Raw genomic sequence first — 20,008 nt, 5'->3', positions numbered from 1 at the left:
TCTTGAAAAAGTAGTGTGCTTCTGCCAACTGGCTTAACATCTTGTCTATCAATAGCAAGAGGTAATGGTCCTTCACTGTGATTGTGTTAAGACCATAATAATTGACACAGAGTCTGAGTTCTCTATTAGCTTTGGGTGCAAACAACACTGAAGTCTCTGCTGGACTTTATAATGAATGTACCTAACTCTTGCATAACTTGTTCTTGATGTACTCTTGTAGAATCTCTGTCTGCTTGAGTGATAGTTTATAGACTAGTATATATAGAGGCTTGTGGCTGTCTTTAAGAATAATTGGGTGATTGATCTTTGTTAATTCTGGCAACTCTGCTGCTTTTTCTTCTGAGAAAATATTTTTATAGTCTCTTAATTACTCAGACACTTCTGTCAGAACTTAGTTGTTGTCTGATGTAAAAATAATATAAGAAGATTTGTTCTTGATATACACTGCTTGAAGAAATCTATCTGTATTCAGAAGTTTTACTGTTTTCTTTAAGAGTTATTAATATTATGTCTTGTTCTTCCAGTCTATATCTGGGTTGAAATCTTCTAACCATGGCATGTCTAAAACTATGTTTATGTTGACCATGTTAATTACTGTAAATGTATGTTTTATCATCTTTATGATCTCTATAGAGTCTGTTATAATAAGTTGGGTCTTGTAGATGCTGTATTAATCAGTCTCAGCTCTGTTCAACATCTTAATAACTCTCATGAGTGTCTCTGGTTGATCCCAGTCCAATTAGGATGCTAGTTTATAGGAGATACTGTTCACTGTGATACCTGAGTTCAACAGTGCAGCTTGCTCTGTAAGATTATCTGATAGTGTAGTCAGTGTGGCTGACAGGTACATACTGTACCTGCTTGCCTTCTCTATTGAGTTAACACTCTGTCTTTCTAATATTTAATCTGAGTCTTGCATGAGCTTTGTAGCTCTAGTCTTTATCTGATTCTTGTTCTTTTTGTCTGTCTGCTGGAACTTGTTAGAGCTATTTGTACAGAACTTTACTCTATAATCTGATTGGCTATATTTTAGACAGAGCTCTTTATTCATTTGTTGTTTGTATTTCTCTTCTGACATTTTTGAAAGTGATTTCACTGGTGTCTTCTTTATTTGTAGATAATCTTCTTTATTATCTTGTTAAGATATATCTTTTTCTTGAGAGATTGAGATTTTCTGTTTCTTCTTATTTTGATTCTTATCTTACTGATTTTGCTTCTTCTTTTCTAGAATGAACTTAATAAGTGTTGCTTGTTCTTGTAATTCTGCAACTGTTTTTGATTAATATTACAGTTTATTCAGTTCAGTCTGAATAATTAATCTGAGCTTTATCTGTAGAAAGAGTATATAAAAGAATTTATCTGGTAAACTGTCCAGGTCCTGTTTGAGTTCAGTAATATATATGAAAAATGAGAGTATGGATTGGTTCTCTTGTTGGATGATGTCATGATAATGCTGTATTGTGTCTTAACTACAAGTTATCTCAGATTTAATGTCATTCTTATATCATATCTTGAATTTATTTCATGATATGGGTAGTTATTCTTTCTCCATTTCTAACATCTGCCAATGCATCTGGGGTTTGTCATAAAAATGGCTGGATGCCCAATCAATTCTGATCATATCTGGTGTCTTTTATAATAATTTCCTCAGGTGAAACTGCTGTCTTATTGAAGCTAACCATAATTTGCACTTGCCAAGTGATTTGCTATAATAGTAAGATGTTTTTGAAAGCTTTATATTATTAAAATCATCTGACTTCTCTATCAGTCTTGTGTGTAAGAGAAACTTTAAAGAGAAATTATTATTTACTATTCTCTGTTTGTATTCTATCTGCTTCTGCAGTCTGTGCATCTTGTTTTGTTTATGTATATCTGCTAGATTCTTTTACAGATGTGTCTTCTTTTCTTCAAAGATCTTCTCTCTTTGGATTTCATTTAATGTATTGAGAGATGTATCTCTGTTGTCTGTATTGTTTGCTGGTGTCTTGCTGGTAATAGCTCTACTGCTACCAGTATCTTTATTAATGTTCATCTTCTTTATGTTGGTGTTTATCTCTGTTGAGTCTGCAATATAGGGTGTTGTTGTGGTTTGTCTTGTGGATCTTGGTAATATTGTATCAACTTAGACAATTATATGTTGGAGTGTTCAGAATATTAGAAGAACTGGTTGTAGATTATATAGATTTTTCCAGAATTAAAGATATAAAAGAGCTAAGTAGATACAATGCCTGTAACTAATAAGAAGGAGTTGTGTGTAAAACATAGAGATTCTCTTACTTGAAGACTGAATGCTGGGGTTCCCATGATCCATGTGAATTGTGTGATTCTTATATGTTCAGAGTTGGGGTAATGTGAATACTCCTGAACATCTGATATTGTCTGATGCTTGGTTGGTCTAGGTCTATATTTGTAACACATGATTAATAATAGGACTGATAAGCTGACCAATTGCATTGAGCATGATAGAACTGATCAGAGGACATAGCAAGCATACTGTGATAGAATAAATAGAACAGCTTAGCAGAACTATCACCAGAGAGCATCATGTATATAAGAACAGTCATCACCAGAGATCTGATGAACTTGTCTATTGTAATTAATCTTCTTATCTATCTTACAGATACCTTTGAATCAGATACTTTCATATCTTGGTTACTTTCCATACTACAGAAGTCTTGTGATACTGTATAATTATACCTGATTCTGCTACTCTTGAGGAGGCATAATAACCTTGCCCTGACTCTAATATACCTGTATGGAAACCCTTTGTTATCAGTGCAAGACTGCCCACTTACTGGAGCACCATTGGATTATTGATCACTATCTTCAATCTGTTGTTGTCCTTTTTGAGTTCTTTGATACCATTAAGACCCCAAAGGACCCAGGGAGGTTCCCAGTCACCAAAAACTGAAAACACAATAATAGTAAAGATGTGGAAATATATGAAGGTATTAGGTAAGATGTAAGAGTTTAGACAGTTTATATAGCTCAAAAATAGTAGCTTCAGAGAAGAGAAGGGAGGGGAAAAAGGAAGAAGTAGCAAGAGAAGAGGGAGAAAAAAAGTAGCATCTAAACAACCTTGGTTCTAATATAGTACCAGAATCTCCACTACAATATTTTGAGATGTAAATGCAAGATAGGCTTTTTTAGTACTATCTCTTATAATTCTGTTTCTTCTTATTCTTCAGTTCATAAGCATCTATTTTATAAAGTGAAAGAAAAAAATAATATATAATATTATAGGCCAAGCTAAGGTTACTAGCTAAGATTCAATATATACAAATATATTACTTGAAGAAGAAAAAAGAAAGATGGTAGATAAGTGTTTGTACAATACATACACAATATTTATATGTGACAGTAAACCAAAAGAAAAAGTAAATGCTAGGCCAAAGAGAGAATAGTATAGAAATCTCTTACATGGCATGTTATTAGAGAGCTTGTCAAACTAGATATGATCTAGTAGAGAGACAATAAAATATATTCATATTGGTTTGACTCTTCTATCTAAGAATGATCTCTATGTCTAAGTAAATAACAATCTTTAGTCATATGACTAACAACTTTGTATGGGAAAAGCATACAAACTCAGGTAGCTGAGTTGCTGACTAATAACCCAAGTAAGAGATATATGGATCTCAATCTGGTAGTGGATACTGAGATTATCAAGGTTGAACTTTATAATCCAACAAGGCTTGACCTGAGATTCTTAGCACAGCATGGCATTGAGAACTTGGCCTGAGAAGAATAAAGATTCAACTTTACACTAATCAGTAATCTTCTATTACTGTAGTTGTCTTAGTTTATTGATTGATCAGATTGATGATGACAGAAACTTCCAAGAGATCTCTTGTGCAGCTGTCATACTATTATCTCTATGCCAGTGTGAATTACAACAGTAAAGAAGATCTGCAAATAGGTAATTCCACTAAACCATCTTCTGCTAGCAAGAGAATCTGCACTAGCAAGAGTCAAGAGAATCTGACACTGACAGACAAGAATGCTTGCAGAAAAGATATTAGTAGAATTTATATCTGAAAAAAGCTGCTTGAAACATATTGGTTTTACCCAGTCACACCAAGAGTTGTTTGAGTATATTTCAGGCCTTGCCTGGAGTTGGCATTCTCACTGGTCCAAAGAAAAGATAAGAGATGGGACAAGGCTTGACCTTGGTCAGAGGTGATGAGGTATTCTTGAAGCAGTATCCAGGGAGAAGCTGAGGCGCGATACAGGTTTACTGGTGTACAACTCTCAACAAGAAAGCAGGTTGATGCTTTTCAAAAACACTGGTTTTTTTAGTTATCTCCTGTCATGTATGAACTAATAACATGTGGCAAGCGGTCTTATTATCTTATCCACCAATGATTTAAATTACCACTTAATCCTTTGGCTTGCATGCTTCCAAACTCATCATCTGGTGCTTCGCACACCAGCTGTGTCATGCTGACAAGTGAGGTTTCATTTCTATTAGCAAAGCAGTGACCTACCTGCATGAGTTAATGTAGCACGCACCACCAGGGGGTTGATTTGGACAAGCCAGCGAGCATCAGGTTGATCTGATAGCAACTCCAGCAACTCGCATGCAGAATCAATGCAGATACCAGTAATTTGCTGTGGACTGAGCTGGGGGAATTCAGGGTTGTAGTTGTGCTTCAGCTTCACATGGGCTTGTAATTTGACTTCAAACAACTTGCCTTGCGAGATTATTCTAGTGACTGTATCTAGTGATAACATCTAATAGCCTCTTCCATGCGTGCAAGTTCAGTGTACCCTAGTATAGTCTTATAGTAAACTTGACCCTTCTTGTCTCTTGGTAATTGGACTGTTATCTCCACAGAGGGGTAATTTAGGAAACCTTGCCTTTCCTAGATATATGCCTGGGCGAGGGGTGATAAGGGTGTTTTCTTGGACTTGATATCTCTTGAAATTGCTGCACGTGCCTGTGGCTTGGGCGCTCGCCCAAGGGGCTGCTGATAGGATACTCCACTTCTATCATGTTGATTTCCAAGGAAATTGCCGCGAAATCAGCAGGCGGCCAAGGGTTGAGTCATTGTGGCTTGGCTCTCGGCGCAGAGGTCTGAAACTTGGGATGAAAATAGATTATTAAGAGTCAACAGGGCTTCGGGGAGTATATACATCCAAGATTTCTCACATGTTCACCACCAACAACCCGGGTCAGTCGCCTTGCGGTACCTGGATCCCTCAGCTGGCCTGCAAAGTTGGACTTCCGCCGAGGCCCCTGGGATATAGTAAAGGATTACGAACGGGCTACTGGAGTGTGAGAGGTCTATCAGAAACAGAGAGCAATGCCGCAATCACCGATTGGAATTCACTATTCCGGGACTTACCAACCGTCCCGGTAAGCTAAGCTTTTTGCGACCGAGAGCTAACTACCTTAAACTGACTGATTCCCTACTGCCCTAGGACGAGGCCATAGTAGCGTCTTGCATCTGGCATGACAATTTCCATGTCAACAATGTCTTTGAACTGGTGATAAGATATTTTGTTCCGGCCGCGTCGATCTCCTAGGAAATTGCCGCGCAAGCAACGGACGGTCAAGGATTGCCTTTGCGAAATTGAGACAAGTCTGCAGAAGATAGGATCGGCACGAGCTGAAGACAAGCTGAATTCAAAAACCTTCTCTGCTAGCATTCAGATGCAGTTGTCGATCCTGGACCTGCCCTCCACTTTTCGTTTCCCTTCTCACGAGTCCCAGCTCAAGGGAGAGTAGGAAGAATGACAGTTTGGCTGGCGGAGCCCACTGGGCGCAGACCATACCCGTTGGGCGCGCAGCCTGATTATTTGATGTAATCCTCCTCACAAAAGTCATCGAAAATCCAATTTTCTTCAATTCTAGCTCTCTCCTCCTTTGTTTCAGCAGCATCAAGAGCGTCCGCTTTTAATTTTCTCTCGCGTCCCTTTGCTTCGTCGTAGTATGCAACGGGCACCCATCCCTCATTTGCAACTCCAATTGCTTCTTGGCAAGCCTGAAATTGTTCATCAGCGTCGGATTGTTCACGTGCCAGTCGCAGACATTCGCTCGACTCGTCGCCTGAAAAGAAGATTGGGCAAGGTGTTCTCGCATCACGGTTTGCTCCTCCCCAATTTCTCGACAGTGTAACTAAATCCGCTTTCAAGGTCATATTATCACCCTCCCAAGGGTCACTGGCATGGTGAAAAATCCGCCGCCTTAAGGCGCTGAAATGATAGGTCAAGGCATCATAGTGCTCAGGGTTCTTATCCGCAGTCAATTTGACATAGAGATAGTGCAGTTGACGCTTGCGGAAAATTTCCGCATGTTGGAACCGTTGTATCTCCTCTAATTCATCGAAATTCCTTGGTAAAGTAGGGGTTTGTAGTGATTCCGAGATCTCGTCACCATAATTCTGGAGACTTTGTGGGATGCCGCATTGCAGAAATAATGGGAGAACCGTACTATGCTGCCAATCGATTAACCCTTTGATTTCTAGGTCACTGGAAACAAATATGTTGTTGGGTTGAAGATCAGGATGTCGTAAGACCGGACGATGAAGGGCAGGACAATCCCGCGGTATGAGGTGAGGCGCAATTTGAAGGTATTTCTCCAGATTCACAATATGTTCGAGGTGGGATTGGGCCTGGTAATTGTACATCTCTCTGCGAAGTCGCTGAAATGGCTGAAGAGGTCGTCCAAATCTTTTGAGATATGCAATCTCTTTTGTGGCCCCGGCGGTGAGAACTGCCAAAGAATCCCGGTCTTCCCAGAGTTAACCGCCAACGTCTTCTGCATTTGGATATTTCAATCCGAAGGATACTTACATGGCCCGCGCTCAACGGATAAGTTGAGTCTTTTCCCGAACCATAAACCAAGCGAAGTATCGGGGCCGATACAGAAGCGGCGGGTCGAGCTGGGGCTTGGAACAGTGACTGGGTAGTCATGGGCTGGCAGGTCATCGTAGTAATAGAGACTTCCACTTGCTGGAAACCGTAGACCAAATAGACGAGACTCTAGCTCCACGAGCTTTGTGACCAGCGTTATCCTCTCCTGTTCAGACAAAGTAAACCAGATATCACCTAGATTTTGTCCTTGGACAAGTTCCATGAAGATGTATTCTGTACCTGCAGAGTTATCTGCAACGGCAGAGTAACCAAAAATCTTAGGAACTGGAATGCCATGGGAACGGAGAAAATCTATCGTTGCGACTTCACTTGCGACCACTAGGAATTTTGGTTCGGTGACAGGGTAAGGGATTCGCGCAACAAATTGGAAGCCATTTCGCATGGTGATCTTAAAACTTCGGTTGAATCCTCCTTCGGCAAGCTTCTCGAAGCCAGTGACGTCGTCTTCCTTCTGCTGAACCGCTAGGGCAGCAAGGCGCTTCAATTCAGAGACGTTGAAAGCACGTCTCCTCTCGCGATGTCTCAACGCGTCATTATAGCTGAATTTGGACATCAGTTGAGCAGTTTAATAGGAAGGAGTCCCTAGCCCGCAACATACATCCATCGTCCGGTCGTGTACTCGAACAAGTCACAAGGTTCGGGCATCTTTTGGACTGCCGAAAGAGCACGTGTGGGTGCTAAGCTTGGTTCGTGGAGGGCTGGGCATAACTGAAAAATACTAGAGAATATTGTGCCACGTAAACGCTTAGCCATGGCTGGATGAAGCGAAGAGGCAGTGGGAGAGAGTGGGCAAGCAAGGCTTTTTATAAGCACCTATGGCTCTTGATGCTCAGGGAAGTGTCTTAGGTAGTTAATGACTGCGGACGTAAGTTACCGTAACTAACTAACCGCTTACGGTATGCCGTTGACCTGCTGTGATTATGACCTCCGCAAAGACAACCAAAAATAGTTTGTTGCATGTATTATCATTGTCCCTACAAGCCTGATGCCTAACCATAGTTTCAAATGAGGAACCCTTCAGTTCTGGAGTGAGGCTGCGGCTTCGTTTAACCCCTTCTCAACATCTTCCTTCGACCCATCCTTTTTAACCGGGGCATTAGCCATCACAGCGTGGGTTCCACCATGACTTTCTCTCCATCTTTTGATAGAAGACGGGACTTTCCAGCGTTCGGTTGCATCTGGAACTTATGGTAAACCTCATCTCCTTCTGTAACCTCCCCATCATAGTCCCATCTGACCCCGAGCCGTTCTTGCTCCGCTTGACCCTTCGGCAAGGCTGTTCCCCCCCCAGCGGTTGGGTTCGTGAATTTTCTCCAGGCTTGTCCTTCGACAGCCTTGCCGACAGCACTTTTAAGTGCTTTCTGCATCCTGGTATTGATTAACCAGGTACGAAGCACTTTTCTGCGGGAAGAACATACTTGTTCGCGTAATAGAAAGAGAGACGAGCTCAATAGCTATTCAGGTTCGCAGTATCAGCCTTTTTAAGGAGGAACTTTCAGAGAGGTAATAATTTTGTGATTGCAAGGCTTTGGGGATAGAAGCGGGTATAGAAGAACCTCAAGCAACTCTACATTGGACGGCAAAACCTACCTTATTTATAATGCTCGTGCTTTGAGCTCGGTGCTTCAGATGGGAAGCCCCCCGCATGAGCAAAGGAAAGCGCTAAACTTGCGGAATATCTTGTACTCTAGACGCCGAGAAAGGTAGGGTCCGGTCAGAGAAGAACAACCTACATCCCATCGGCATTCCCCAGTAATAGATCGCATAACGTCAGGAGCGCCCCGTAGCATGCAGGGCCTCACTCCGCCCTTGCCCATTGTATTTGCGATGCTGGTCGAACTCCGACATTTAGCCCAACCGAGCTCGTTGGTCAACATCCAGCGTTAACTTGAGTCTCCATGGCCACTTGAACCAATAATAATTTGCAAGCGAAGTTCGAAACTAGCGGATCTAAAATCAACTAAGGCAGGTGATTGACAGGCAGCTCTGTACATTCAGAGTGGCCAATCATGAATAGCCGGTCCCAGATCACAATGTCTTGAGCAACCGTTACCAGAGCGCCAGGCATATATTTCAGGAACTGGAACGACACCCTTGAGAAGATGACTGAGAGCAAACAGAGACTATCCATTTGCGATTCTGACTTTGGTGCCCCACTTTACAAACAGGTTTATGGTTTTGAATAGCGCCGGGTCTGATTATATGTGGATGTATTATTGGAAGGGCTGACTATATTGTCTACCTTTCAGAGATGGTCACGAAAATAGCTCACTCAGTCGCAAGGGACCAGAGAGATACGAGAGAATCACTGCTCTGGTTTGTGATCAAGCGCTCTGCTACCCACAAGCACCATTCATGAATCCCGGACTCCACATGTCAATAGAGCTTGTATGGCGCCGGGTTGTGGGGCCGGCTCTAAGTTAGGAGATCCTTTTTCGCCAAGTTACAACAACGTCCTCTGAAGGAGCAAAGAAGGACGGCTTATGCATGCACGAGGATGTATGGAGTATTGGAGATTTATATTTATATGCAGGCGGAGCTGCAATAACCCCTATGCTTCCATCGAACCGCCGACGTAAGACCGCGAGTACTTGAACAACTTCCATATCAATTGGGAGCCAATCAAGCGGCTGCCAGCTGTTTTTACTGCTTCACGCGAACCCTAATGCCTTTTGTGTCGAGCTTCGGGAACGGTAAAAAATAATCGTGCACTAATTCTACATCGCTCTTATCGGTTTTGTAGAGCTCGAAGTCGAAATATCGGAATATGGTGGCAAAGATCAGGTAGAGTTCGCACCACGCCAAACTCCAGGACACAATTAGCCCTAGCCAATGATTGCAAGTGTATATTACTCTTTAGGGGGTAAAAGTCGAGGTCCAAACTCACTTGCTGCCTAAACACGATCTTGTTCCTTTCCCAAATCCGACAAAATATCGATCCAGGTTTGATCCGTTGCTTGTTTTCGGCGAATTCAGCCACCTCTCAGGGTTGAAGGCGTGGGAGTCGGGAAATATCTCCTCGTCATGGTTCAGGAAGGGAATTGTCATGGAGACAGGTGTGCGTGCTGGGATCACCCAATCCTTGTATTTTAGGGAGTTGGGGGAGAGGCGGACGTTACGTGACGATGTGCCATAGGAGAGTCGAATAGATTCCTTTATCACAGCAGTCAAATAAGGCAACTTTTCTAGTTCAGCCCACTGAAGGAGTGTTTTAGAGTAATTGTCCTCCCTGATAGCCTCTCCCAGCTCGCGTCGCAACTTGGCAAGCGCTTCAGGATTGCTCAGAAGGAAAAAAGTGCCGACGCTAAGCGCCCATGAGGTCGTGACAAGGCCAGCGCCTATAATTAGCTGTGCTTCGTCTCGCACACGGCGATCTTCCTTTTCGCTTGCGGGGAGGTCGCCATGGATTAACTCAAAAAACACGGTCGCGCGGCCATCTTTGGCATCGACTTTATCTTCTTTCAAATTATGGATTTGCTGGCTCAAGTCCTGTCACTCGGCAGTGAGCTGAAGTCAACAGGTTCAGAGGACTGGACAGTATGAGTGACTGACATTTTGAAGCCGGAAAATGGGAACGTATAAGGGGTTGAGCTTAACGACCCAAGACTGAGGTAGGCATTCCATTATCTTGGGCACCAAGGGAAAGTGAAGGGCCGCATTCCCGCTCATGCTGATGGCCATTAAAGGATCGTGGAAGATAGGTTTCCAATTAGGAGTTTCAAGGTGATTGTAATCCCGAGCAAAGCAGTACTGCATGATAATATCTTCGACGAGAGCCATGTATCCTCTGCTGATAGTCATTGGAGCCCCTGATTCTTTGTATTCATTGATTTTGCCGACCAGAATCGCGATCTTTTCTCGAACAAGCTCTTGAAGATTAATAATCCGCTTTCTCGAGAAGAAAGGGTTCAGGGCTCCTCGCCTCAGCTTATGGAGGCTATCTGGGGCTGTTGTCAGGGTGGAAGTAGCATTGCCAAAGCGGTTTGATAACCATTCATATTTGTCCACTCTTCCAGCTTTGGTAAAGATAGTATCAAAGAAGTCCGAGTCGATAACGTGTAGCTCATCAGGTGCAATTCGAACAATCGGACCTATATTGTCAGTTTGTATCAGCCTGCCGACTAGTCTGGTACAAAATGTATCAACACACCATATTTCTTGTGTAAATCTTCAATATGGAATATAAATTTCCCTCCCAGGTAGACGTCGTAATATATTTCATGCCATCGGCTCAGGGCAGCGTACCTAGGCCCCGGGAATTTTGCGAGAGGATGAAAATACAGGCGATATATCACCAAGCCAGCGAGGTAAGCAGCCCAGATCAGGCCGCCGTATGTAAGAGTGTCGACCACGTAAGACATTTTGGGAGGAAAAAGGAAGGCAGACCATATGTTGCAAGGGAGGTTGTGAAAGACAGGGCTCTGATGCGACGGGTACGGGCCGGGGGTTCGAGTCTGTTAAATCAATCCCGTACCGACCTATGTTACCCCACCGGCGCCTCGTAGCGTGCGTTCTAGACGACGATAGACAGCAAGTTTCTTAACATCTATCCGGAGTCTGACTTGGCATGGCGGGCTGCATATAACTTATGGTCGTGCCGTTCCGCATGCGCTAGTATGCATAAGGTCGCATCCCGCTTGGACGGGAAGACAACGGTCATGTCGCCATTTCGGAAAGGATGCTGCCAGCAAACCTTTAGCCTTGCCGGTCCTGATAACCCATGCTTGTGGACGTTTTGATTGGTTCAAGGTTCAATGATCCGTTGAATTGAAAATGCTTTAAATCAGGACCTTGTCGTTGAGTTCCGAAACACCTCGCTATTCTCCATGCTCATTTTTCTGTTGTCTACACCGCAGAAAAGGCTCATTGGTATCAAAAGCTCCGCAAAGCAAAGGAACTGGGTGCTCGAGTTCTTTTCCCCGTTGTCGTTAAGCAACGCTTGTCATGGCAGCACATGAGAATGAGGGCCATATTGAGCCAGACCTTTCCGATTCCGACTCTGCATTGGGAGATGCTGGTTCTTCAGTGTATTCAGAGAGTCTGCGGTCCAGCTTCTATCAGAGTGTTATGGAAAACGGACGTGGGTATCACAAGTACAGAGACGGCAGTTACTTTATGCCGGAGGATGAAAGTGAACAGGAGAGGCTGGACATGCAGCACGAAATATTCCTCAAGACGATGAACCGCAAGCTCTTTCACTCGCCGGTACCACGTCAGGTCCACAGTGTATTGGACTTGGGAACCGGTACCGGGTTATGGGCCATCGATTTTGCAGATGAGTATCCCACCGCTAAAGTCCTAGGTACGGACCTCAGCGCCATTCAACCTTCGTTTGTCCCGCCTAACTGCAAGTTCGAAATCGACGATTTTGACCTTCCTTGGACATTTCCTCACAAGTTTGACTTTATTCACGGAAGAATGCTTGCTGGCTCCTCACCCTCCTTTCCCCAGCTCTTCCAGCAAGCGTATGACGCCCTTGAACCTGGTGGTTGGTTTGAGATGCAGGACTTCGCATTCCCAGTCAGGTCCGATGACGGTACCATGGAGAATACGCCTTATGAGCAGCTGAACAACTATCTTGTGAAAGCCCTAAAGAAACTGGGAAGAGACGGTGGGCTTGCCGCTGAATATAAAGACATGATGAAACGAACAGGTTTTGTGAACGTGGTTGAGATTCCATACAAGTGGCCACAGAATCGATGGCCAAAGGATCCGCACTACAAAGAGCTCGGGGAGTGGAACATGGTCAACACCTTGGATGGCTTGTATGCGGCTTCCGCCCGATTATGTGTCCAAGTACTGGGGATGTCGACGGCGGATTTGGAAGTGTTGCTTGCACAGTGTCGCAAAGACATTCAGAATCCTCGAATTCACGCGTACTGGCCAATGTATGTGGAGAAGCTTCCTTTTGACGTTTGTTGTTTTGCGTACTGATAGAGAATCAAAGATACGTTGTGTATGGACAAAAACCTGGAAAGCAAGATATGGCCTCGGATACAGTATCGAGGCAAAAGTGATTTAGCATCCTCAACACAGATATACAATCTGGCTGATGGATTACTTACGATGTTTTCTTAAATCCTGATTCAGTGCATATGTGTGTGCCGGTCTGTGAACTTGATGAGAGGAACGTTCTGATATCTTGTTAGCCTTACACTGCAATAACTACTGATAAGAACTATTCTCCAAAGCCTTGCTTGAGAACCGCTTTCACCAGCTCTTCTTTCTCTCTTCCATTCCCAAGTGGTCCTTCACGTAAATATTTACATGATAGTAAACGTAGACCATTCCGGCCGGTACGCGGAAATATCGGAACATCAATCAGTAACATGGTAAATTCGATAGTTGAAGGATAACTTGAAGCTATACGCCTCGGAAGCATATCAGAAATTTAAGCGGCAAAAATAAGATCTGCTCGGAATCCCGAGTCTTTTTCAATCTCTGACCTAGTTCCCAAGATAGTGCTAGCTAGCACATCAAGGATCTTCGCATTGAAATCTACCTCTGTGCCTGGCCAAGCGACTGGATACTTAACTCTAACCCAATCCAACGCCCCCCCCTCCCGTCTCTGTCCAATTCTGAATGATGTCCATTGGTGGTTTAAACGCTCAATGGTGTGCGCCTTCGACACTCCACCTTTAGTGGAGATATCCATAACTACCAAAGTGAGAATCACACCCTCTTCAGCTGGTTATCATGGGCTGTTGAAAGCCTGTGTGCTGAGGGTCCAAAAGGCAAAGCAGGACTAAGACAGAGCCCGTTGCAATCAAAGGATTTTTGAGCTCTCATCACAAAAAATGCACGATCATGATTATAGTAGCATGTTTACAGAATACAATGCTTAAGTAAGTAATGTAAGTACGCCTAGAATCCCAGTGAAGGAGGTCACTAATCCCACTCATGCCTGTTCTGCACTCCTAGATGTACACAAACTTGGTCATTTTCACTAAATGCCTGCTGTTGAGAAAAGGCGACATAGAGTTCGAAACCCCCATAGTTACTTTAACTAACTAGTTAGTAAAGTTAACTAAGCTTGGACGTGGGGCTGGAACTCGGTGGGATGAGGCAGTGAGAGACAGGACGTGCATCCCAGCTTAACTACTTGTTTAACATTTCTCTCCCACCTTGTTGCGAGCCCAAGGTTGAGCAGCTCACGATTCGTTGCTCGTTCTCGCCGCATTGTGCATGTTACAATCCCTGGCTCACATCAACTGCATCACCGGTCGCGACGTCACTTGGTGGTTTCCGGTTGTGGCCGCGCTCGCTGTAGATGATGGACGACTCGCTTTTTCTAGTTCAGTCAGCGCCGGATGGCTTCGAGTCGGCTACGCCACTTGTGCTCATCCACGATGGGGGAGGCACGACGGTGTCTTACTTCTACCTTGAATCTTTAGACCGTACGGTATATGCGATACAGAACCCGAGATTTTATTCTGGTGAACCATGGGAGGGTGGACTGCCTGAGATGGGCCGAATATATGCGGGCTTGATACGGTCCGTGCTACCATCGGGGCCTATTATTCTTGGAGGTGAACGGATCTGCTCTCTCTGCCTTCGTCCCCTGAATGCACTGACACCCCGCCCTTCCCAAATCCAGGCTGGTCGCTTGGCGGCATGATTTCGTTGGAGGTTGCCAGCATACTCGCAAGAACTTCCGATATCCAGGTTCTTGGAATTGTGATGATAGACAGCATAAACCCGCTGAATGCGGCTATCCAAAGTGCAAACGTTGCTCCTCATCAAGTTGAATATGACGAGCATACAAGGCCTGAAACCCGTGAGTTGGTCTCGAACTGCATGAAAATGGCGGTCGCGATGTCTTCCGACTGGATTCCCCCGGTCTGGAAAGGATGTGGTGACCAGGATCTCATCGGCCGCCGAAAAGCTATGGAAGCAACTCTGTCGTCCCGGATGCCTGCGCAATACGGGAATTCCTGCTCCGTAACGGAGATGGATGTGCCGTGGCGCGACATCTTGCCCACCGTACCCCCAACCGTTCTCCTACGGTGCAATGAGTATGTTCCTATCTCCAGTCCCGAGGGTTGTAATGCAGTCTCAAGGGTAGATGTGTGTCGAGAGATGCCCAGATTGGGATGGGAGGAGTACGGATATGATATGATATCTACAGTCATGGACATCCCCGGTCACCACTTTAATATATTTGCTAAAGACCATGTAAGTTGCAGTCCCCTGTTTCTCCTAAAATGCCACGGTAGTAACCTTCCGTCGCAGCTTGACGAAGTCTCATCGCAAGTGAAGCTTGCGTGTAGACTGATTGAGAGAGCCGGCCTCTGAGATTCAAGCATTGTGTGCTACCCATTCACGGCTGAATCCTACGAGTACAGTGAAATTTATAAATGTGATTGATTTTTTGGAATAAGCAATTACTTTTTATTTTATTTTATTTTTTTTTTCCTATTTTTCCTTGCCGTCGATGTAGACACCGGTAACCCTCACTAGTTCCCCCGCGCCCAGCGCTGAGAGAGCTCAAAATTGACCGCAAGAATGGACTTCGGCTCCGACCATGTGAACCATAAAATCACCCACAAGTATCCAATAGAGTGGAGCATAACACCCTCGGACTTAGTTTTGGGGAAACTGTCAAGATGCCTTGATCTCCATGTTTTCCAGATGATCTGCACGACGGCCTCAATCGTCAGTGCAACTGGCTGCAGGGCGTAGAAAATGATTACTGGCATCTTGTTGCAACCCGGCATCGTGTAGTTGTGCATGACCGCGTGGCAGAAGCCTGATATGAGAAATACAAGGAGCCCGTGAACAAGCCGCGAGAACAGTGACCGTCTGCGGATACGAAGGACGTGGTGAAGGACCAGGGTAGCATACGCACTTAGGCCTCGGTGCATTAGTAAATGCCAGAACCCTGACCAGTAACCGCGCACTGTGAACGCGTGCTGAATGCTACCGAAAAACGGCGGCCACTCATCAGGCACATCAAAACCTAGCCCAACAAATAACAGGGCGCAAATGTCATGAAACCCCTTCAGGATAACAATACTCTGGATATTGTTGTCAGCCACGATCCATATCCGCATCTTGATCTCATGGATGGTGACTGGGTGGAGGAAGTACGGATTTGGCGTTCCCAGTAATCTTGAAGATGTGTTCAACAGCAATCGTCGCAAAAGTATTTGCTTCTCAGGGAGATAGTCGGATTCTCGCGCAAGAACTAGGTAAGGCGAATAGTGGGACCAAATGAGCCATATGATAAGTTTTGTCAAAAGCGCTATCGAGCGACGGGAAACAAACTGCCAGCGCACTGTCAAAGGCAGGCACGGATTGATGTGGGAAGCTGGCGAGAGCGTCATCGATGATCGAGGAGACGGCAATGCGTGGACCTGCCATGCGGTGTTTATTCCTCGCCCATTGAATAGCATCTTGAGAGCACACGCTTTTCTTGCATTGAAAGTGAAGAAGATATCGCTTAGCACGCTGATTGCGCTTCGCCATAGCGCTCGTCTGGCTGAGGATTTTGCGAGGCTGGGCCACGAAGAAAGAGCATGCTTATGCTGGCTGCCAAATAATCGGTGGGACTCGCCATCGTATCCCTTGATGTACACAAGGAAGGGCATATACATCATCCACAGCATCATCAGCCTACCAAACAGTTCGTTCAGGAGACGATTGGAAGAGAATTCATTCTGGCGACGGAATGCGATAAAGGCGCCCAGAAGAACTGGAGGAAGAAGTCGCTTCGCATAGCTGGAAGGCAGAGTAAGAATCCCCCAACCGGAGAGGAAAGAGAGGATGGGCAACAAGATCACCGTCATAGACTGAATAGAGAATAAGAACTGATGCCATGAGTCTAGCATGGTAAAATTGCTATTGAACAGGGCCGGCTGCTCGCATCAACTAAACTTGCCACCTGCCTGATATCACGGCTGACGGAAAGTTCTAAACCGGACGAGTGGTTTGGGAAATATATAAGGGCAAAACATTGAAACAATAGCAGCTGATCCCAGCGGGGAGCTATGGAACAAAGGAGCAAACATGTTTCCACAGTACACAAAGCACTCTGACTGGAATGGTTAACTAGTTAACTAGTTCTTGGTGCAAAAGCCAGCTGCGGTATTTAACTAACTAGTTAGTTATGTCTGAGGCAACAATTTCCAATATGGCTGACCTTGACTAGCACCAGATTGTGGTGGTTCCTTGTTCATCACAAGATGATTCTCAAAAAAAAAAACTGCTCATTTAACTACTTCAGTAGGGTTGTCTAGTTAACTACTCTGTACCAGTTAGTTTGTTAATAATTAACTAGTCAACTAATTAACTTAAGTTTAGTTGGTTAGTTATCGCAGCAAGCAATTCTCAGGCAGGCCTAAAGTTGTTCCCTCACACAAGTTTACTACTGTTAATCTTCAGAAAGAATGGGAGACCTCTGGGCATCTTCAGCTCTAGCTGGTCAATTTGCCAAACGGAACCAAAGGTAAGTACTGTCATCAGTCTCGACTGAGCCAATATTTCGGCGATTCTTATAGATGTGAGCCAAACGATTGAGGAGCTCCTCTCTATTAAGAGTGCGTGTCTGTAATCAGAAGCTCCGAAACGCCGCAGTGAGAGAATTGCAGCCATGTCGGCACACCAAACCCTCCAAGGTCTAGGCGATGGTGACGAGTCTGTTATTCCTCCCGAAAGCGATGAAGAGATGCCTCGGCATGAGCGCGAAGAGTCTGTCATGGCAGTACGCTGTGGTACTTGCCGTTGCAATGGATTTGAACAGCAGCTCCTACAAAAGATTAAGAGTACTAAGATACGTTCGGAATTGGAGCTTATTCGCATCCTGGAGCAGTTAGGAAAGGCCTTTAGCGATAAGAAAGCCGATATCTACCTATGCTATGACCATGCAAAACTAATGGCTTCGAAGCTCGGATTACAGACACGCACTCTTAATAGGGAGGAGCTCCTCAATCGTTTCTCGAATACCAACCCGATCGTGCGATTAATTGTCAAGGCCTTTGACTCGCACCTGTACACCAGCTGTCTTTAAGTTTTTGGGTCGTGGAATGAATAAATCATATCGGATATCGATGTCGCGGCCTGTGTTGTGCAATTCAAGATTGAATTTCCGGAATATGTTTGTAACCGTGAGGTAGAGCTCTGCCAGGGCAAGACTAATCACCACAGCCATCATCCGTGAACACCTCTGCTCATCCTCAAGAGGGAGGGGGTCCCGGATCCTGCTTGGAGGGAAAAGAAAACTCACTTCATCCCGATGCACCTCTGTGGTCCCTTGCTAAACGTCACCAGATACTTCTCCAACCGTTTCCGTTCCTCCGTATTTAGCCAACGTTCTGGGACGTAGCCATAGGAATCTGGGAATATGGCTTCATCGTGATGTTGGAGGACCGAAGTCATCCCAACAGCAGTCTAGCTCGTGGCCACATTGTCAGTGCTGCAGCAAATTGCCTCAGTCTCCACATGACCAAATACATACCCCGGGAGAAATTCTATATGCTTTGTATACGATCTCTGTGTGGTCTGATTTGCGTTGGAGGCGGGTACTAATGCCGTAGGATAACCTGGGGAGGTAATCTCAGCACATCTTCTCCTCAGATGCTTCCCTCGCCGCGCTGCAGATACGCACCGCAACCCTTCAAGGATACACGATGACTACTCACAATTGTCAGCAGAGAAACCCTTCTTGGGATTCCCGCATCATGCACTACGTACCAGGTACGGCAGTTGCTCGAGCTCGCAAAGATTCGCCTCCCGTCCGGGACCCAACTTGAGCAGCTCATCCCTAAGCCTCTGAAGCTTTTGCGGGTTGGCGAGGAGGTGATACGTCATGCTGTTGGACGTTGTCTCCGTCCCCGCCCCAATTGCTGAGCGAATCTCCGCGGCAAGCCTCTCCATGGACTTTTCTTCTTGTGGCAATTTAGAGTCCAGCAGTTGATCTATCAGCGTCTTCCTTCTTCCGGGGCCACTCACCCCCCTCTCCTGCTCTCGTTCCTTCAGAACTTCCAAAATGCGCCGATGTGTCCGTTGGGTCAGGTCAAAGAAGAGGGCGAGCCCTGGATTCAGTGCTTTGGCCCACGACTGGGGAAAGCATTTGGGGATTGGCAGTGTCCACGCCACCTGTTTCGTTATCACTGAAAGCTTTGAGGCGTCTTTCAATGTCTGTCCCCAATGTGGATGCCAATCCGATGCCTCTAAATATCGATACGACCGGTTCACTACAAATGATGTGATCACGTCTGGTGAGGCATGTGAATCCAAGAGAGAGAGGGACAATTTCCTCGTCTCGCGCAAACTCTTCAACTCGACGACAAAACTTTTGAACCAAGTCCTGGACCAGTGATTCATGTTTCAACACAAATCCTCGTGAAAAAAAAGGGTTCATCGCACCTCGTCGGAGACGGTGCACTCGAGCGCTTTCAGTTCCGAACGACGATTTTGGGAGGTTGAATGGTTTAACATGATAATCACATTTATCCCGCGGACAACGGTGTGAATACAGCGTATGATAATATTCCGGGTCATCGATATGCACCTCGTACGGACTAATTTGAATTATAGGCCCTACACTGCTATCAGTCCGGACGTTGAAGCTCAACATGCCGTGTCCCCAATGAACGTGGTTCGAACCATGCTTTTGATGCAGCTCCTTTATTTTGAACGTATACTGGCCGCCTAAAATAACGTCATAATAGAACTCGTACCATAACGTTGCCGCAGCGAGCTTTGACCCAGGGATTTTCGACAATGGAGAAAAATATAAACGATAGACCAAGGTGCCGACGATATAGCCTATAATGGACATGCGTGCGACAGTGAACGTGTATGCCATGCTCGATGCTATCGTCTCTTAAAGATTACCGTTAGACATTGGTAGGACAAGAGTACAGTTGTTATAAGCGACAACTCTCTCAGTGTCATCGTATAACAGCAAGGCTGATATATTTGGGACCCTCCGTCCGACAGTCAAGAGTCCATCATTACCAACAAAGATGATCCAATCAGATACATTCCCGGCCTACAGCGGCATTCCGTCTTAAATTCCCCTTGTCTCCAATCAATCTGGCATAAGTGGATGCGACAGCCTCCCCTCCTGAGCTAACCTTGTCGAAATTACTTGGGTGCGAAGGACGAATTTTGAATCCTCCCTGTT

General features: G+C 45.1%; 8 protein-coding genes across 9 annotated transcripts; 3 read left to right on the top strand and 5 right to left on the bottom strand.

Moving 5' to 3' along the window:
* Positions 1–5,085: 5,085 nt before the first annotated feature.
* Positions 5,086–7,627, bottom strand: AIM9_7 (Phosphotransferase enzyme). 2 transcript variants are annotated; one of them, XM_066125380.1, is made up of 3 exons: positions 7,478–7,627; positions 6,799–7,418; positions 5,086–6,736 (listed from the first exon to the last, which is right to left on the bottom strand). In XM_066125380.1, the coding sequence occupies exons 1-3, from the start codon at positions 7,522–7,524 to the stop codon at positions 5,799–5,801; spliced, it is 1,605 nt and encodes a 534-aa protein (XP_065981462.1). In that variant the 5' UTR covers positions 7,525–7,627; the 3' UTR covers positions 5,086–5,798. The 2 variants fall into 2 exon arrangements, with proteins under 2 accessions (XP_065981462.1, XP_065981463.1); XM_066125381.1 differs by having other exon boundaries at positions 5,091–6,736; positions 6,799–7,627.
* A 205-nt stretch (positions 7,628–7,832) lies between these two features.
* Positions 7,833–8,246, bottom strand: D8B26_007023 (uncharacterized protein; the record flags this gene model as incomplete). The annotated part of the gene is made up of 1 exon (XM_066125379.1): positions 7,833–8,246. One exon carries the CDS (start codon positions 8,244–8,246, stop codon positions 7,983–7,985), a length of 264 nt encoding a protein of 87 aa, XP_065981461.1. The 3' UTR covers positions 7,833–7,982.
* A 1,143-nt stretch (positions 8,247–9,389) lies between these two features.
* Positions 9,390–11,374, bottom strand: D8B26_007022 (uncharacterized protein). Its single transcript, XM_003071894.2, has 4 exons — positions 11,030–11,374; positions 10,432–10,970; positions 9,767–10,368; positions 9,390–9,685 (listed from the first exon to the last, which is right to left on the bottom strand). The coding sequence occupies exons 1-4, from the start codon at positions 11,238–11,240 to the stop codon at positions 9,523–9,525; spliced, it is 1,515 nt and encodes a 504-aa protein (XP_003071940.2). The 5' UTR covers positions 11,241–11,374; the 3' UTR covers positions 9,390–9,522.
* A 310-nt stretch (positions 11,375–11,684) lies between these two features.
* Positions 11,685–12,896, top strand: D8B26_007021 (uncharacterized protein; the record flags this gene model as incomplete). Its single annotated transcript, XM_003071895.2, has 2 exons — positions 11,685–12,767; positions 12,827–12,896. The coding sequence occupies exons 1-2, from the start codon at positions 11,824–11,826 to the stop codon at positions 12,894–12,896; spliced, it is 1,014 nt and encodes a 337-aa protein (XP_003071941.1). The 5' UTR covers positions 11,685–11,823.
* A 935-nt stretch (positions 12,897–13,831) lies between these two features.
* Positions 13,832–15,174, top strand: D8B26_007020 (uncharacterized protein; the record flags this gene model as incomplete). Its single annotated transcript, XM_003071896.2, has 3 exons — positions 13,832–14,408; positions 14,477–15,054; positions 15,112–15,174. Exons 1-3 carry the CDS (start codon positions 14,150–14,152, stop codon positions 15,172–15,174), a joined length of 900 nt encoding a protein of 299 aa, XP_003071942.2. The 5' UTR covers positions 13,832–14,149.
* A 161-nt stretch (positions 15,175–15,335) lies between these two features.
* Positions 15,336–16,709, bottom strand: D8B26_007019 (uncharacterized protein; the record flags this gene model as incomplete). The annotated part of the gene is made up of 1 exon (XM_066125378.1): positions 15,336–16,709. The coding sequence occupies one exon, from the start codon at positions 16,707–16,709 to the stop codon at positions 15,336–15,338; it is 1,374 nt and encodes a 457-aa protein (XP_065981460.1).
* A 761-nt stretch (positions 16,710–17,470) lies between these two features.
* D8B26_007018 (uncharacterized protein) lies at positions 17,471–17,887 on the top strand (the record flags this gene model as incomplete). Its single annotated transcript, XM_003071897.2, has 1 exon — positions 17,471–17,887. One exon carries the CDS (start codon positions 17,471–17,473, stop codon positions 17,885–17,887), a length of 417 nt encoding a protein of 138 aa, XP_003071943.2.
* Positions 17,888–18,099: 212 nt separating this feature from the next.
* Positions 18,100–19,687, bottom strand: D8B26_007017 (uncharacterized protein; the record flags this gene model as incomplete). Its single annotated transcript, XM_066125377.1, has 5 exons — positions 18,100–18,267; positions 18,335–18,419; positions 18,485–18,510; positions 18,571–19,094; positions 19,246–19,687. 5 exons carry the CDS (start codon positions 19,685–19,687, stop codon positions 18,100–18,102), a joined length of 1,245 nt encoding a protein of 414 aa, XP_065981459.1.
* Positions 19,688–20,008: the final 321 nt, after the last annotated feature.

The sequence above is a fragment of the Coccidioides posadasii genome, chromosome 4 (genome assembly GCF_018416015.2).
Source record: "Coccidioides posadasii str. Silveira chromosome 4, complete sequence".
Lineage (NCBI taxonomy): Eukaryota > Fungi > Ascomycota > Eurotiomycetes > Onygenales > Onygenaceae > Coccidioides > Coccidioides posadasii.
This window is presented reverse-complemented; position numbering and strand designations above follow the sequence as displayed.

What these genes read in the sequence shown, in the direction of transcription:
- AIM9_7 (XM_066125380.1), bottom strand. Translation starts at nt 7,524, where the DNA reads ATGCCCGAACCTTGTGACTTGTTCGAGTACACGACCGGACGATGGAT. An exon ending in TACACGACCGGACGATGGAT is followed by an intron (nt 7,419 to 7,477) that starts GTATGTTGCGGG and finishes GTCCAAATTCAG; the next exon opens with CTATAATGACGCGTTGAGAC. An exon ending in ATCCGTTGAGCGCGGGCCAT is followed by an intron (nt 6,737 to 6,798) that starts GTAAGTATCCTT and finishes AACTCTGGGAAG; the next exon opens with ACCGGGATTCTTTGGCAGTT.
- D8B26_007022 (XM_003071894.2), bottom strand. Translation starts at nt 11,240, where the DNA reads ATGTCTTACGTGGTCGACACTCTTACATACGGCGGCCTGATCTGGGCT. An exon ending in CCATTTTCCGGCTTCAAAAT is followed by an intron (nt 10,369 to 10,431) that starts GTCAGTCACTCA and finishes GCCGAGTGACAG; the next exon opens with GACTTGAGCCAGCAAATCCA. An exon ending in AGATCGTGTTTAGGCAGCAA is followed by an intron (nt 9,686 to 9,766) that starts GTGAGTTTGGAC and finishes TGTGTCCTGGAG; the next exon opens with TTTGGCGTGGTGCGAACTCT.